The sequence below is a fragment of the Vipera ursinii genome, assembly GCF_947247035.1.
Source record: "Vipera ursinii genome assembly, chromosome: 5".
Lineage (NCBI taxonomy): Eukaryota > Metazoa > Chordata > Lepidosauria > Squamata > Viperidae > Vipera > Vipera ursinii.
The window spans coordinates 17,468,461-17,482,390 of record NC_139518.1 but is presented as its reverse complement, the minus strand read 5'-3'; the positions used below and the strand labels follow the sequence as shown (position 1 = coordinate 17,482,390).

The 13,930-nt window shown below is 36.8% G+C and overlaps 1 protein-coding gene across 7 annotated transcripts in view; it reads right to left on the bottom strand.

Annotated features, from left to right (window-relative positions):
- MECOM (MDS1 and EVI1 complex locus) overlaps positions 1 to 13,930 on the bottom strand; it is a 231,012-nt gene that overhangs the window by 31,988 nt on the left and 185,094 nt on the right. For 3 of the 7 annotated variants that reach the window (XM_083363426.1, XM_083363425.1, XM_083363427.1), the window contains exons 7-10: positions 6,413 to 7,775; positions 6,089 to 6,175; positions 3,540 to 3,627; positions 103 to 129 (exon numbers count right to left, since the gene is read on the bottom strand). In XM_083363426.1, coding sequence (XP_083219552.1) covers positions 103 to 129; positions 3,540 to 3,627; positions 6,089 to 6,175; positions 6,413 to 7,775 — 1,565 coding nt within the window. The remainder of the gene's footprint in view (positions 1 to 102; positions 130 to 3,539; positions 3,628 to 6,088; positions 6,176 to 6,412; positions 7,776 to 13,930) is intronic. The other 4 variants (XM_083363428.1, XM_083363429.1, XM_083363430.1 and 1 more) reach the window with 3 other exon arrangements.

Below are 13,930 nucleotides of genomic sequence, written 5' to 3'. Positions count from 1 at the left end.
GAGGAAAGGGATGTATGGCATGGAGCAGATTATTATTGCATTATATTGTCTTATGCAATTTTGTTTACAATATTTAATTGAATAAATAAATAACAAACTTACCCAAGTTCTTTGATCCGGCATTTGGAACTGGGAGCAAAATTGAAACAGAAACAATAGATTATTCCTGCACTTGGATTCGTTATTGCATTAAATACATAATTCATGTCACAATAAATATGACTTTCAGGTGTTAAAATTCTTTGTTTTTGCTACAGGGAATAACATGGTCATCCTTCTAAGCAAAGGTCACTTACGATCTGCAGAGACATTAGCTGTCATGCATCAGCAATAACCATAATAAAGGATTCTCTAAAGCAGATGATAGAAATTTGATTCACAAAAGAGAGAGGATTAACGGGATGAAAGAAAAGGGATGTTTCTGAACCTACATTAGGATTTTTAAAGAGGAAGCTGTCTCCAAAATGACAACTTTTAAAATCTACTTGTGATTTGAAATCTAAAGCTTGTGCCTTTCTTTTACTAAACTCTAACCTCTCAGTTCAAATAATTTTCTTTTTTATATAATATTTGTAATAAAAGTGTTAGCTGTAACTGTAAAAGATATTACAAATTAAACTAATTGTTTAGTTCTAACAATTTCCTAAAGATATAAACATTGGAGCAATGGGAAGATTGTTTAGCAAAATAATTCAACCTTTATATAAGTATCATGCACTTACATATCTGTGAATATGCATTATTAAATATATCTTAATATATCTATATGTATTATTATACTATCCAAACACTGAGCCTCCCTCCAGACAAATTGTTTCCTGAAATTAAAAATAAGATGTTATCTGTTCTCACAATGCAGTAATTATTCCAATTAGCTTAGAAGACACAGTATAAACTCTGTGTACTAATAGTTTTGTCTTTCCTTGCTACTCTGAATACCACAGCAAATGAAATGCTATGTGAAGCCAATGCTTCTTAATTATAAGGATGGCTCTGATTAAAATAAACACAGGAAGAAATTCTGCCTTTGTAACCAGCAATGTCCTTACTGTACTCCTATGAATAAACCTATCAGAAGATAAGACAGATACAAACAATTTGACAATTATTATAAGAATGGATAATGGAATGGTGTATTTTCTTCCATACTTCCTGTTTGTTCCCATTCCTCCAGATAGTCATCCAATTAGAATGAATTGAATGAATTAGACTCCATTTCTGGTCTCTTTGTTTTTTTTTTCTTTACTGATAAACAAGCCAACTAATTCAGATTTGTATAAAGACTATTTTTCTGAAATTGCCTTTTGTTCACTTCCATTAACTAATAGGTATCAAATTTTAAATTATAATCTGCAGCAGTTGCATAACTTACTCTACAGTATGAGCCAACCCCAACCCCAATTCAACCCATCAGCTGCTTGTGACAGTTCCCTAACTTTACAAATGTTTTATTTCCTTGCTGTGCTTTATTTTGCTGAGTGCTAAACAGCACAAGACTGCTTCATAGAATATGAGTTGGAAAGAGATAAAGCAGAAGAGCAGATATATTAAAAAAAAAACTCCAAAAGCTTATGCAGAAAAAGAATGCAAGTGAATGAATACCAAAAACATCAGGAATTAGGAGAGAACTTCATACTTGTTCTATAAAGTATAATAAGTCATTTACAGAGGAAGTTATTTGATTAGCATTTGATTAGCTTCTCACATTGTGGGGTAACCATTCCCCAGGACAGTGGGGAATGACATGTATATTTTATAATGTGGTAAGGCAGATTGTGAATACTTTAAAATGAGTTTTTCACAGTTGCTGTCCTGCATAAAATACTTCTAATGGGAAAAAGAAAAGGTCCAAAACAATTTGGTTGAGAGAGGAGACCCCAGGTCAAGAGTTCAAGGAGATGACATGCCCTGTCTCTCTGGGTCATGACCACGGCTTGATCAAGGAATCAAAATTCAAAAAATGAACTTCAGTGTGGTTTTCTGCCACGATATTGGTAAGCTGGGCATCCTCCACATGTATGCTATTCAAGACACAGAATTCCCCATTAAGGTAACCATTGCTGAGTATTCTGGGAGTTGAAGTTCATATATATTCAGGATGCCCAGACTGGAGAAGGCTGAAACTGAATAATGAACTTATGCACAGGCCCACAAACAGGCAGGATACTCCCCCTCAAAAAAAAAAAAAAAAAAACCCAAACAAACATATATAGGAAAATGCCTGAGAATTCTGTGAAGCACCGTTGGCAATTATCCCATTTCCTACAACCGTTTAAAGGACATGCTGATTTTCATGAGAGCTCCTAATATACTGGAGGTTGAACTTTGATAAATAAATTGCTATCTGATACTTAGCTTATCAAACCATAAAGAATGACTTAGGCAAAATATAATTGTTGCTAGTTCCATACCAATGCCCACATCATATCACTAGTATTACTGTTTTATTGGTAGAAATGCCTTTAGTTCCTGCCTTTCTTTGATTCATACTAGAAAATCCCCATTTATGCTCTGGTCAGTAATGTCTAAAGGCTATGCAGACAATTTGTGACTGAATCAAGATTATCCATTGAACTACATGATCTAGCACTCTTGTCCAGCAATCTAGCTATTATAAAACACTAATCCACACATTTCTCTAGACTGTGATTGGCTGGTTTTGCATAGCACATTAAGCCATAAACCTCCTTTTACAACTGGATCCACCCTAATGCAAAATTAAATACAGTGCATCATGGCTTACTGTGATCTATGAAGCCATTCACTGACTTATATTTAATTGTCACACCTAAACATCTATCTTACTGCATTATCCATTTGTCAAAAATATGATTGGAGAAGCAACAGTTTTATACACAATATTTTTACGGCAATACAAGATTGCATATGAAGCACATGAACTTACAGCTAAAAGCTACATACGGTACTGTTTTTTTAAAATATGGGGTACAGAAGCAGAATAGCAGATCACTGTTTATGTCCAAACTGATGTATCTGCTTACTGCAAAGCTGTTTTCCAATTTTTATTCCTTAGAAAGTGCAACAGAATCAAATACAGAATTGATTAACTATTCCAGAGGCTGAGACTTTTAGGAGGTGCAAACAGAGAATGGTATAGATTGGCTTTAAAGACTTTGAGAAACAAGGAAAACTATAATAGCATTCAAAGATTGGCTAATCCCTAATGTGATTTTGAATTTTTTTCCTTATATTTTTTAAAGTCCAATAAAATAGATATTTGGGTACAGCCTAAATGACAGTGTATTTTAGAGAGAACAGATGCTATTTAGCCATAGAATGACAATGAGTACATGCAGACAGTTGACAGTTGTCTAAATTATGTTTGAAACCTTCCTGCAAAAACAACATGAAGATTAAAACAATGCTACATGAAGAGGGTTTTTTTTGTCTCAAGTCACTAAAAAATGCCTTTTAGGAAATCTGACCTTGACTAAAATTCCTGTTGTTCCTGTGCACCTGTGCCTGTGAATCAACATGTTTGTTTACAATCTTAATAAGTATATGTAAAAAATACTTACTTGTGGATGAAATAAAAACCCTGGGGATGGTCTCAAATACTTTTCCTTTAAAGCTTCAAGTGGATCAGTTAACTTTCTTTTCTCTACTCTGCAAACATTAAAATGAGAATGATCTTGTCATGATTCAATCAAGATGGATAAATATTGGATGATAGAGCAGGGGGTTTTTTAGTGCCACAGATGAAAGATAAAGAGGAATAATTTTAATAAACACAAGTTTATTGCAGGCAGTCCTTGACTTATGACCACAATTGAGTCCAAAACTTCTGTTGCTAAGCAAGGCAGTTGTTAAATAGGTTTTGCCCCATTTTATGACCTTTTTTGTCACAGCTGTTAAGCAAATCACTGCAGTTAAGTCAATAATAAAATCTTTAAACAAATTCAGCTTTGCTTGCTGGAAGCCAGCTGGGAAGGTTACAAATAGTGATCACATGACCTGGGGACAGTGCAGGCATAAATACATGCCTGTTGCCAGGTGTCCAAATTTTGATCAGGTGACCATGGGGATACTGCAATGGTCACAGTGTGAAACCAGTCGTTAAGTATCTCTTTTTTTAAAATGCTGTTGTAACTTTGAACAGTCACTAAATGGAGAGTTATACATCAAGGACTACCTGTATTATAAATGGATAGTCAGCATCCTGTAAAGCAGCCTCTCTACACATGTGTGAAGGGCACCAGGTTACAAAAGGCTGCTTTAATTTACACTAATGAACACACTGAAATTTTGACACTGTAGTTTTATATATGCATATAAGAAATTGGAACCTTCATAACTGAAACCAAAGGAAAACTAGGTTGATCCCTTATTTATATCATCATCATCACACCCAATTCTCAAATACTCAGAGTATTCTGAATATTTCACACTCAATTGAATGAAGATTCAGCTACCAGTCATATTGTTTCCCTCTAAACAAAATGATTAATTCATCACACAGTTCTTCCAAGCTTTGCTAATCATTTACAGAATAAGAAAAACATTAATGTTGCCAGATTTGGTTACAGTTAAATGATTAAACAATAAACACCACTGTAAACAACCTCTACAGTGCTATGTGATGGAAATAAAGAGATTTGTGGAAGAAACATAATAATTTCATTGGCATGATAGTTAGAAATTAGGTCTGAATTCCCCGAGTAAATATCTGAAGATTTGAAAACAACAAGCTGAGAGCAATGTACCCATGTTTATAATTTCAGGTTAAAGTAAATAAATAAATAAATAAATAAATAATAAATAAATAAATAAATAAAGTGAGACAGATAGACAGACAGACAGATATTGATGGGGAAGGGAAGGGAAAGAAAGGAAAAGAAAAAAAATGATTTCTAAGACCAAGAAATTGTCTGAGAGAGTGTTGCTGCATGAGTCACTAACAGGAAGCTTACTCTTGACTGAAAACTAACCGTTTTTGAAAGATTCAACCGGTAAACTACTGGGAAGATTGGTAACTCTGCTTAATATGAGTAACTGGGTAATCCAACCCAGAGAAACAACACATTTGCCTTCTATAGAGAACCATGATTGGAGAGAAACTAAACCATTCCAACAAATCATGCAGTGGGCAACTTTCTCGGATTTTTAAGGATAACATTAGAAGTTAATGTCATTGCACTAAGGTCTCCCTGAGGACCTTTCAAACTATAATTCTTTGCATTAGAAATCAGCTTCTTCATGTTTGGGCAATGAAGGACAAAATTCATTTTGTTGTATGAAAAAAGCATGAAAAAATAGAAACATTTACATTCTACATTGGTAACCCAGAAAAATTCTGAAATGTGATATCAATTGAATCTTTCTGCATGGGCTTGGGGAATTTTTCCCACCTGCTATGCTTCTTATGTTTAGGGAGAGTAACTCCCAGAATTGTTAACTACTATGGGGAGAGAGAATTCTGACAGTTGTAGTTCCAAATCATCTAGACCAGGGGTGTCAAACTGCCGGTCCATGGGCCGGATGTGTCATGTCGAAACTGTGCCCAACCCATTACCGGCAATGGAAAAAAAGTCACAATACATCGCGACACGTCACATAATGTTGCAAGTTTGACACCCCTGATCTAGACAAATGTTGTAGATAGATGGATGGATGGATGGATGGATGGATGGATGGATGGATGGGAGGGAGGGAGGGATGGGGAGCAAGACAGAGAAAGAGAGAGAGAGAGAGAAGTAGATGATGTGGCTAAATCCTAAACAGTTGAGTAAATGAAAAGTTCAAAATTAAGAAAAAAAGTGACACGCAAGGTCTATGCATATTTTTGAGATATAGTCAAAAATTGACCCAATTTATAAGTAAAATCCCTTTGTTAATAATTTTAAAAGGAAATCAGAGGAAAATCCATATGGAAACACTGTTTAGAAGATTCTGCATTTTCTTATATATTCTTGGGAGTTCAACCTGATTTTAGCATAATAAACAATATTGCTATGAAATTTCATTAGAATTGTCATGCAGGTTCTTCTGACATCAGCTGTATATTCTGCATAGCAGATGGGGATAAATACTTTCCAATAACTACAAACAAAGAAAGACAGAGTTTTACCCTTGGGTTCCACGTTGGGTTGCTATGGTACAATGTGTTTTGAGTTCTTGGGTGAAACGCCTTTGATTGCAGTGAAGGTTGACATTTCTAGTTTGCAAACAAAAGCAGAATTTGACTGCCAATTTTTAAATACATTCTTTCTCTGAAAATTATTTTTTTTAAAAAAAAACAAACATTAACTTGTGCTAAGGTAAGAAATATCTAAGATTCATTTCATATAGCAACTATTTCCACAATTTTACAATAATCAATGACTTGAGGACCCCAGGCCATTTTTGACAATGTGAGCCACCAAAAACCAAACAATCATCACAAGAGGATTACCTGTAAATGGGATCCATAAAGAAAGGTGTAGGTCTTGCGTGTTGTAAGGAAATATCAGAGGATTTCCTTGATTCGAGATCCTGATCTCCCTTCTTTCCCCCAAAGATGTGGTTCTTCCGAGGCTCAGTCTGTTTTGTGCCAGTGGCTCGACTTCTGGTGCCCATGCTCAAGTCTAGAGGTTGGTCCTGGCTGGCCACTGGTGGAAGTGATGTTTTTGAAGTTACAGGAGTAAGTGGTTTCTCCTCCTTACGTTTAGTAGTAAGGTCAAAGGGAGACTCGGAGGTTCCCTTTAAAGTCTTCTTCCCTTCTCCTGGAGATTGAGGTTCCATTTTCAAAGGTAACGATCTCAAGTCTCTATCAGGAAATGGATACATTGACTGAGAGAATGCTGGAAAAAATGGGAGGGGAAACATGGAAGGGTAAGGTAAGGCTCCGACCTTTTTGTCCTGCAGCCCCACAAGTCCTGTCGAACCAAAGTATTTTTCAGCAATAGACGCAATGGCTTTTATAGAATCATTCACAGCTCCTGACACCGCAGTTTGCTCCTCTAAAGATGGTGAGAAGGTGGAATGATTGCTGTATTCTTTCTTATTATTTACGGAAGCCAAATTCTGCAGAGAGTTTACTTTGTCTTTGAACACTTTACCGTTTTCTTTACATTTCTCTTTATCGCTTTCAAGGTCACTTTCGAGATCAGAGCCAGAGGTGGTCTCCAGGTCACTCCCACTGGGGGTACTGACATCATCAAGGTCACTACTCTCTGACTGGTCACTGATCTTTTCATGTGGCCTCTCTTCGGAGGACCTCTCTGGTTGAAGCTCCAGTGGCTTATTTTCACTTAGGTTAGATGGGTGCTTATTTAGTGCCTTCAGAATCTCCTGGGTAGCTGGCAGTGTCTGAGGATGTGTCATGAGGGGACTTTGATTTTTGATTGTTTGATCTGTGCTTGGAAGTCCTTTAACAGGAGAACTAGCAGATATCAAAGGTGGCCTGTGATACAAGCCTGAAGGAAACAGGCCAGGGAAGCTAAAAGAAAATCCAGGAGCTGTTGGAAAGGTAAGACCAGCAGGATGTCTATTGGCGCCAAAATAGTCAGAAAGGCCTGGATTTGCATGAGTCATATTAACCATGGACGTTTTATCCATAGCTGGGGTTCCAGGAAGTGATATGCCTTGGCCAAAAAATCCTCCTGCAGCAAAATGGTTCTTGCCCTCACAAAACCTCCTGTGCTTATTTAAGGAAGACGTAGTGCTGAACATTTGTCCACAGTCTTTGCACTTGATTTGGGTTCTGCAATCAGCATGCATACGCTTATGACGGCAAAGGTTTGAAAACTGAGTATAGGATTTATGGCAGACCTCACCTGTGTGTAAACAACAACAACAACAACATATCTCAGGATTGATGGTAATTTTACCCTTCCCCTTCACCCAAACATTTTTAATCCCATCCTTCTGTTTTGCCTGAGCATCTGAAAAGGTTTTACACTTCCAGAGGTCACTACAGCTCAGAGGTCACTACACTTACACTTGTTCAGAACTATTATGGAATTTATTACCTACATGCAAGGACAACTATTGCAGTATTTTGGCTGTAATTTTAGAGAGTTGTCTAAGTAAAACGTCCACTAAGCTCAAGGTATGAATAAACATATATAAGATTATGCTATTAGTAATACCAGATAGATGAATCTAAGAGCAGGCATCCTATCAAAACTAGTTCCAAACTCCAAAAAGAAAGAATATGGTTAGAGTAAATACAGTGAAAAGCAGAATAAAACATCAGCTCCAATAAAGAAATCGTTATCACAGCTTTAATTTGCAGGAAAATCTATACTTACTGTAACTTGCTGCAATTTGCTTATGGCATCTTTTTGGGTATATTATATCATACTGTTTATAGTATGATTAAACAACATGTTAATAATTGGTAAATTCACAAGTACATTGAGCTTTGCATGATCATCTTAGGATATGAAACCATGATATAGTGGGATCTTGAACAAGTCATAGTCGCAGAACAAGATTTTATTTTCATCCTTGCTTGCAGGTTGCCTGAATGGCTCTATTATTTGCCCCATTAATTTGCATATGCAATGAATCTGATTTTTACCCATGAAAATAGGCATCAGCCTGTCATCCTATCCTCAGTATATACAATTCTTACCACTGCTTTAGTTATCCAATATAAGCACCATCTTACAAGATCAAGAAATATATATTGTGTAACATTGGAAGATTTTCTGTCCTCAGGTATCAAAAGTATTTTTTTTTAAAAAAAAAACCAGGAAGTATGAATGGTTAGCAACACTGGAACTTGCAGTTGGCTTCAAAATCAGTTTTAAGCAACACGAGCAAAATTTACACAGAATATTGTGACATTGAATTATATTGTTCAGAGTGCTAGTGATTCCACTTCTCTCCTTTTGGCTTCTGTCCTCTCCCAATACTCTGTTGCTACTCAGCTTGCTCAGTCCCAATTGGACCTGTTGTTCTTTATTTGTATTTTATTTCTTCCTGTGTATCCCAAGTCCGGCACTATACCCTTCTGGTGCATGGATAACAGCAGTGTGACCAAATGCAAACAAGGGCCTTTCACTTCATCTAGCATTAAAACAAGGACAATGCAGACCAGTAAAGAATGTTCAGGAGTAAAGGAACAGGAACTTTCTCCTGTGTGTTGTCACTCTCCAGAGACTACTGATGAATAGCAATAGCATTAGCACTTAGACTTATATACCACCCCACAGTGCTTTACATCATTCTCTGGGCAGTTTCCAAACTCAGCATATTTCCCCCAACAATCTGGGTCCACATTTTACTGACCTCAGAAGGAGAGAAGGCTGAGTCAACCTTGAGCCCCAACAGGACTGAAGTCCTGGCTGTTTGCGGGCAGACTTTGGCCTCAATATTGCATATCTAAACCCTGCGCCATTGGGGCTCAAGGGAATTCAGGTTGTAATGTTATGCCTACTTAGACAGGAGTGAGCCTCACGCTACTCAATGAGTGGTGCTTCTTAGGATTGTACTGGCAACCCTCTGGGCATCAGAAGCAATGGGAATCATTTTCTTTTGATAATAAAACCCAACATCTTCCAGCGAAGAAGAACTTGGCAGAGTCAATTTTTAGTAAACTGCCTACATTAAGAGGCTCTTGCCCTTCACACATCAAAGCCATATAACAATGAACATTGTGCATTCCAAGACGCTCTTAACAATTATTTTTGTGGTTTCAGTCAGACTGACATAATTTACAATGGCTCTATTTTAAGCCTGTAAAGGAAGCTGAATTGAATGTATCTCATCCTGCACTCTTGGTTCCCATGAACTGTAATCACGTCCTCTTACTTCCAGTCACACCGTTGCAGATACTAACCTTCCTGCTCTTATAATGCTTACCCTTGAGAACCTGCCTGCTTGTTGTCTGTCTTAAATGTTTACCCATAGAGCTATCTGTTCCCATCATAACAAGAAAGATATCTATTGTTTGAGAAACTCCCGATTCCACCTGTCTGGCTCAGATGGGCTGCCTTGGCAATTCACATCACACAACATCTACGGCAACAATTGCAAGTTGGCTGAAGGCCAACAAAAATGTACAATTCAGGAAAAATGCTATTCCGATTTGTCAGCCAGTGTTCCTGTATTATATCTTTCATTCATGAGGAATGCTCTAATTAAAGAGTGCTTTCTTAAATCTTATTTGCATGAAGATTGTGAAATGAGGAGAGATGTTTCTTTTACTCTGAAAAAAAAATCATGGCAAAGGTTTTGGGATTTATTTTAAATTAAATTTGTTGGACCAGTGAGTTTACACTGATTGCTTTTGAAACCTAGTGCCTAGTATACTTTACACAAATGGCCTTCCATTAGGAATGGTAAGCTGAACTGTCAATTGGAGATTGCAATTGCTTTTTATGGCACTAATTCAGGCATATAAATAAACACATTTGTCTAAAGGCATACTACTGAAACTAGATAGATCTCAGTCAGGGTTATTTGTGCAGAAGATTCCCACTATATCCAGAGTTCCTTACTTACTATCTTTCTAATTTAAAGAGCCAAAGCTTATTTACATACAAAAAATCATTAACAGCATGTAAATACGTAATTGCCTTTATACCCAACAATGGGGGATAAGACTAGAACTAACTATAGCAATGTAACTTGTTCCAGTAAATAGTCCTAACAACTTCCACAGGAAGAGAAAATCAATTACTAACACAAGTATTGCTACATTTATGGCCTTAAAGTCTGTTGCCCAATTAGCAGCCCACTGAGGTGATAGGAGAAGAATGGGGCCTTTTAAAGCTTTCATGAGTAATCTCCAATTGTTTCATATAAGCAATGAAGCTTCTGACAAATAACTTTGTTTTTCTACTAGGGAAAGAAAAAGGATGGGACAATTAGTATGCAACACTACACTGGTTACTTATCGCTCATGTTTTTGTCACCTTGCTTTTGAACTACTGCAATGTGCTCTACATGGGGATGCTCTTGAAAACTGTTCAGAAGCTGTAGATGAAATCCAGAAATCAGGAACACATAGGGAGTTATGGGCATGCCTTGGTAGGCTCATGTAACAGCTCTGCACTGCTTAGCAGTAGTGCTTACTATCTCCTAAAAGCCCTTCATGGCATTGGGCCTTGTTGTCTCCATAGTCATATAAAATCTGATATTGTTGGAACATCTTGGTCTATCAATTACATAATGCCATCTAAGGTTACTCAGAAAGTTGGAGGGGAGTTGGTCATAATAATTTACTTCTGGAATGAATTCCCCATCCCCAACAGTTCATATGATATGACCCCCCCACTTGGATATTATTTAGATGAGTCATGAAGACCCGGCTCTTTCTCCAAGCCTTTGACTGTAGTGGATATCAGGTCCCTTCTTGGTTGTCTGACTTGTGAGTTGTGATGATCGTTTTCTCCAGCTGCATTTTGCATTATGCAATTGTTTCATTTTAAATTTTGCACATTGTGTATCGTTCAGAGTCCTAATGGAAGTGAGCAACTCATAAATAAAATAATAACCTTCCTGTTGCCCAACAGTATCTCATGGCTCACAAATGTACGTGGTATATGTGAGGAAGTTCAGATGTCATTTATTCTGTACGTTAAACAACAGCTACATTTGGGATGGCTGGGAGAGAGGATGAAAGTAGGACGAAGAAGCAGCTATCTCCACTCATTCTTACCCTACCTGGGTGTTCCCCAAAAGCTCTCCAGAATGCTGATACAGATTAGAAAATTCTCAGAGCAGAAATCCACAGGTCCACAAGGTTGCTTACTTTATATTTTAGCCACTTCTTCTCTAACAATTGCACCCAACCCATACTTTACTGCATTTATTGCCTGTCATGAAATGAGACAGCCTGATATACAATTTATTTATATCAATGAACGCAAAGAGGTTTAAGAAAGACCTAAAGCTCAGAACAAAGCGCAGAAGCTGGTTTTAGGAAAAAGAGCTTGGGTGCCACAAATGGCCAATTTCTATAAAAGCATTAAGAATTTCTTAAATGACTCAGACAATATGTCTTGGAAGTTTACAAAGTAACGGCAATTCTTCCTTCTTTATCCTAATTTTGTAACCAAATCCTTAAAAGAAACACAAATAAATATATATATAGGATAATACAAATCTAAATTCCCGCAAATCAAAGAAAGCTTTGAAGCTGCCTTGTTTCAGTTGGGAACTATGTAGGATGGAAATGTCTCAAAGATTTAGAAAGAAAATTAGGATAGAATGATAGATATAATCAATTAGCTCCTTTTTCAGATGAGTGCATAAATTTTAGTACATAAATCCCTACCACACTTCTATTTTTGCTGACAAAATTTGGATCCATTTGGTGCAAGCATTACTTTATAACTAAAGCCATAAACTAATTCCTATATTCAATCTATAATTTTATATTTTCCCTGAATAAACTTCTCTATTCTCTCTGCATGGCTTTAGTTTTAATTTCCAACTCAGTTTATTTATCATTATTTTTTTTTTAAAAAAAAGTTGTCTTGATTCCACAATTCTTTTACCATTTATCTTTTTCCTACTACCTACTCAATATGTTTTAAACCATCTTAGGAGTAAGAACTCAGCCCAAGGTGAAATTTGCATATTTTCTGCTTATTAAACAAATGACCACTAAGCGTTGTTTTTAAGATGTTGCAGTGCATTCACCATGTGGTTTCAATTTCAGCAAGCTGCAGAGTTCTTGAACATAGGAGGCGCGTAATTGTATTGGTGAAGTGGTGCTGTGGAACTTTGCTCCCAAGTCAGGCTAGCATACAGTAATGAGAGACAGTTGCCATAAACAGACAGAATAGACAAGGCATACTGTGTGGCCTCTTTGTTAGGAATTAGATATCTCTATTTGAGGTGACCCTGTACTCCAGCCACAAATGCTCAGAAAATCCTGTTCTGACGTGCAATCTTTAAATTCTTTTGTTCTGTAATTGCACGGCAATTATTCATAATTGTCCTGAGCAGTTTCTTTTCCTTGTCCATCATCCCCTGCATTTGAAAAATCACAGCCACTCTTTTAGTTACATCAGTAGTGGCAGAGGACACATTATTGAAGGTTAAAAAAAGAAAGAAAAAAAGAGGAAGAAGTCTTTTCCAAGTGATTTAATTTGAAAAGTTCTTTTTTTTCTTAAAAAAAAAACAAACCACTTGGAACCTCAGGTTATAAGTGGCCCCTATATGGCTAGAAGCTATTGTTCACCTAATTATTTTATTTTTGCTAATATTAAAAAGATAACCCTGTGATCTCGGGCAAGGGAACACAAATCTTTAAGCAGCAGTCATAACTGGCTGCAGTTAATTACGTTTTTGCTAGCTTAAATAAACCCGGCAGAAATAAATAAAAAAGGAACCATTTCAGGAGCAGACCAAAAACCTCAGAGGGATTCTTTTAAGCCATTAAAAATCATGTTGATATATTATGGAGACTTAAGGCTCACACAGATTTGTTCAACTGCTCCCTTGATGAATATATGGCATACGTTCTCATATACTAAAAAAGTGAATTCATGAGCTTCAGGAAGCTGAATGCTGGCTCTCAAGAGCTTGAACCTTGAGTCCCCATGGGTTGATCTGAAATTGCAAGTTGGCCTCTCTCTCATTTACACTGGCTTCCTGTTTGACCCTACACCTTCGTGCAGTCCGCTTCTGCTTATTCTGGCCCATCCGCACAGTGTAGCCAGCCTCAAATTTTGCTAACTGAGCTTGGCTCAGAGGTTGAAAGATCTGGACATTAAGTAAAAACCACAGCATACTAGTTCAACTTGATAGTAGAACAAAAGGAGCCAAGGAAGGGATTAGTAAGGATTTACATGATTGAAAAACCAACTTGAACTTCCCCGTGGTGAGATACATAAAACTCTAGAAATAAGGTTGAGTCACTTTCTTGCACATTGGCTAGATCTAGGAAAATTCTCTTGATATGTTACCACAAAACATTTAGTAATTTTCTTTTTCTTCCTGCTACTTAAAAAAAAAACAAAAAAAACCC